We start from the raw sequence: 2,927 nt of genomic DNA, 5'->3' as shown, positions 1-2,927 counted from the left end.
CGGCGGGGTGGGTGACCCCCGTGGGATGTGCACGCTCACACCTCCCTCCCTGGCACGCAGGGCACGGCTGCGGGACTGCGCTGCGCTGGGAGGACGCGGGCTCTGGGCTCTCCTGGCATCTGCTGCCTGGGCATCGCTGCCATCGCATGGGGTAAGCCGCCCACCGCCTGCTCGGTAAGCCCGGCGTTTCCCGGCGTGCCCCGGCTGCCGAGCCGCCTGCAGGTCCGGGAAACTGGAGGAGGGCAGCAATGTTATTTTGGGGGCTCATCAGTCACACCCCCCATGGCTGCCAGCCCCAGGGCTGGATCCGTCTGGGCAGGGAGAGGGCTGGATCTGCTGCCCAGGCCAGCTCCCTCCAGCCAGACCCGTCACAGGACCGTGCTCCCCCAGGGAGGGCCAGGCCACGCGCAGGGTCCCCACAGGGTGTCTGGTTCCCCAAATGCAGCCTGGCAGCCGGTGCATGGTACCGTGAACTGGAGAAAGGCGGCGGCAGCTCTACGCCCTGCCTACGCCCATGCCCATGCTGCCGAGCTGGGCACCGATGCGGCCACAGGACCCACAAGTGCAGGGGCTGGGAGCACAGCTGGGGCAGCACCACGCAGAGTTAAAGCTGCTGACTGACATTGGGAGAAGAAATCAGAGTAGAAGCTAATCTGGTTTTTCTGCCTGTAGGATATTTCCTTCACTTGTTGGCATTTCACAGAGCAAAACCTGCCAGTGCCTGCTCTGTCCCTAGAGTCCTCCATGAGCTGGGTTATTCTCCAAGGGACCTTTTGTGATTGAGCTAAGGAACAGAGGCAAATGCAGAAGTGTCAGGAGGCGGCTGAGATTTAGCTCTGAGGGGAAACCAAAAATGCAAAGGCACCCCGAGTGTGGTGGGTGCTAAGCACTGCCCTGGGGGCAGGCGTTGGGGGCTGCCAGGGGAGCCGAGGGGTCGAAACGCAGGCGAACAGCACCCACCTGGGGGTTCAGCTCCAGGTGACAAGGCTGAGGGGAAGGAGTGGGGATGAGCTGTCTTACAGAGAGGGTGTTACTGGTAGTGCCGGAGGAAGAAGGCAGGAGAGCGTGCGGAGTATGGGCACATAGCAGATGGGCTCCCTTGGCTCTTCTCGATTTGGGGATGGGGTGTGCGAGGGTAGCAGGGTGGCTCCCCTGAGCCGCGCTGGGGAGGTAGCGAGGGCCAGGAGGTGGGTGGTGGGAGCTGAGGATGAGCAGGGTCCCAGGAGGTGCCCTGAGCTTCTGTCCTGCAGCCCCAAACTCCCAAGGGGTGAAGAGGAGGGCTGCTGTTGAAGGCCATGTTTTCCTCAGCTTCAGTTTTGTTGAACAAAGTGAACAGTTTGCTCTTTCACAAGGAAAAACAGAAAAATTGTTGGAACTTTGCTTAGAAAAATGCATAATTATTGACCAAACTAGAGCCCTAATTACGCTTGGGAAGCCCTAGATTTGCATCTAATCTGTGACACCCAGACCTTTGCCTGTGTGACCACAGTGTGATATGCTCTCCTGAGACACAGGGTACGCCACGCCGGTTGTTTGGAGCAAACTTTGATCTCCATCTCACTTTCTGCACAAATGGAGATATGATCCCTGTATCACTTTCTGCAGTTGTGGAGATACCTGCTTCTGGGGAGGAGGGAGGAAGCTTTTTTTGTGGCTAAAACCCTCAGATTGCATCAAGTTGTGGTGCGAAATGCTGTAAATAAGAGCAGGGCTTCAGCAAAGCACCCTTCACTTTGGGGTGTGGGTTCCAGTTAATCTCTGGCTTTGCCCTGCCTGGTGGGCATGCACAGGATGTGAACTTGACTTTTGCAAGACGTTGTTTTGCAATACGGAATTTTACAAGACACTTCAGACCATCTCTGGCCCAGATGAGCAGCTCAGGATCCAAAAGCTTTTGAGGGTGAGAGCAGGCTCGTTGCTCTGCCTTGCGCCAGGCTGACTCATGTAGAAGTGTAAAGCAAGAAAAATGAACTGGTACACTTCTGTGCTCAAGGAAGGAACCATGTTTAAGGAACCATCTTGACGTTGGGGTTTTCTCCTTTGGGAAACCTTTGTGGGCAGGGCAGTGGGACTGTGGGGCTGGGCTTTCATCCCTTGTGCTGGGTTGGCATTGCCGCTTGGGGCTCTTCTGCCACCTGCACTCTGCCCACCTCATCCCATGCTGCCTCCTGTCTCAACCTTCACCCTGTCTCCTCCACCCTCCTCATCCCTGTGCCACCCCCCTCTGTCCCACCTCAGCTCCTTCTGCCATGCCTGATACCCCCCACTCTCCGTGTACCTTTACAGCCCATTCTCACCCACACTTGTCCCTTCGTCTCGTCCCCCCACCCAGCTGGTCACTGGCATCTCTTGGCTCTGATGCCAACCCTAGACCACCCTCATGTCCCAAGGGACCCCATCCCCAACCTGGCTCTCGTTCTTTCTGCGTCAATCCCGGACCTCATCCTCTCTCGCAGGTGCGGTGATGTGGGTGGAGGTGGGTGCCTGGACGTACCACTACAGTGACCTAGGGGACTACACCTGGGAGCAGGCCAGGAACTACTGCCAGACCTACTTCACCGACCTGGTGGCGATCCAGAACAAGCGGGAGATCGAGTACCTCAACGAGAGCCTGCCCTTCCACAGGCACTACTACTGGATCGGCATCCGCAAGCTGGGCGGCACCTGGACCTGGGTGGGCACCAGGAAGGCGCTGACGAAGGAGGCGGAGAACTGGGCACCTGGGAGCAGGCCAGGAACTACTGCCAGACCTACTTCACCGACCTGGTGGCGATCCAGAACAAGCGGGAGATCGAGTACCTCAACGAGAGCCTGCCCTTCCACAGGCACTACTACTGGATCGGCATCCGCAAGCTGGGCGGCACCTGGACCTGGGTGGGCACCAGGAAGGCGCTGACGAAGGAGGCGGAGAACTGGGCAGCCGGGGA

General features: G+C 58.5%; 1 protein-coding gene across 1 annotated transcript in view; it reads left to right on the top strand.

The window, feature by feature from the left end:
* Positions 1 to 60: 60 nt before the first annotated feature.
* SELP (selectin P (granule membrane protein 140kDa, antigen CD62)) overlaps positions 61 to 2,927 on the top strand; it is a gene marked incomplete at both ends in the record, with an annotated part of 10,516 nt that continues 7,649 nt past the window's right edge. The window contains 3 exon segments of the mRNA XM_010291282.1: positions 61 to 151; positions 2,457 to 2,716; positions 2,779 to 2,874. Of these exon segments, the coding sequence (XP_010289584.1) occupies positions 61 to 151; positions 2,457 to 2,716; positions 2,779 to 2,874 (447 nt within the window).

This window comes from Phaethon lepturus, unplaced genomic scaffold (genome assembly GCF_000687285.1).
Source record: "Phaethon lepturus isolate BGI_N335 unplaced genomic scaffold, ASM68728v1 scaffold15857, whole genome shotgun sequence".
Taxonomy (NCBI): domain Eukaryota; kingdom Metazoa; phylum Chordata; class Aves; order Phaethontiformes; family Phaethontidae; genus Phaethon; species Phaethon lepturus.
The sequence above is the reverse complement of the archived record's forward strand: the minus strand, read 5'-3'. Positions and strand labels throughout refer to the sequence as shown.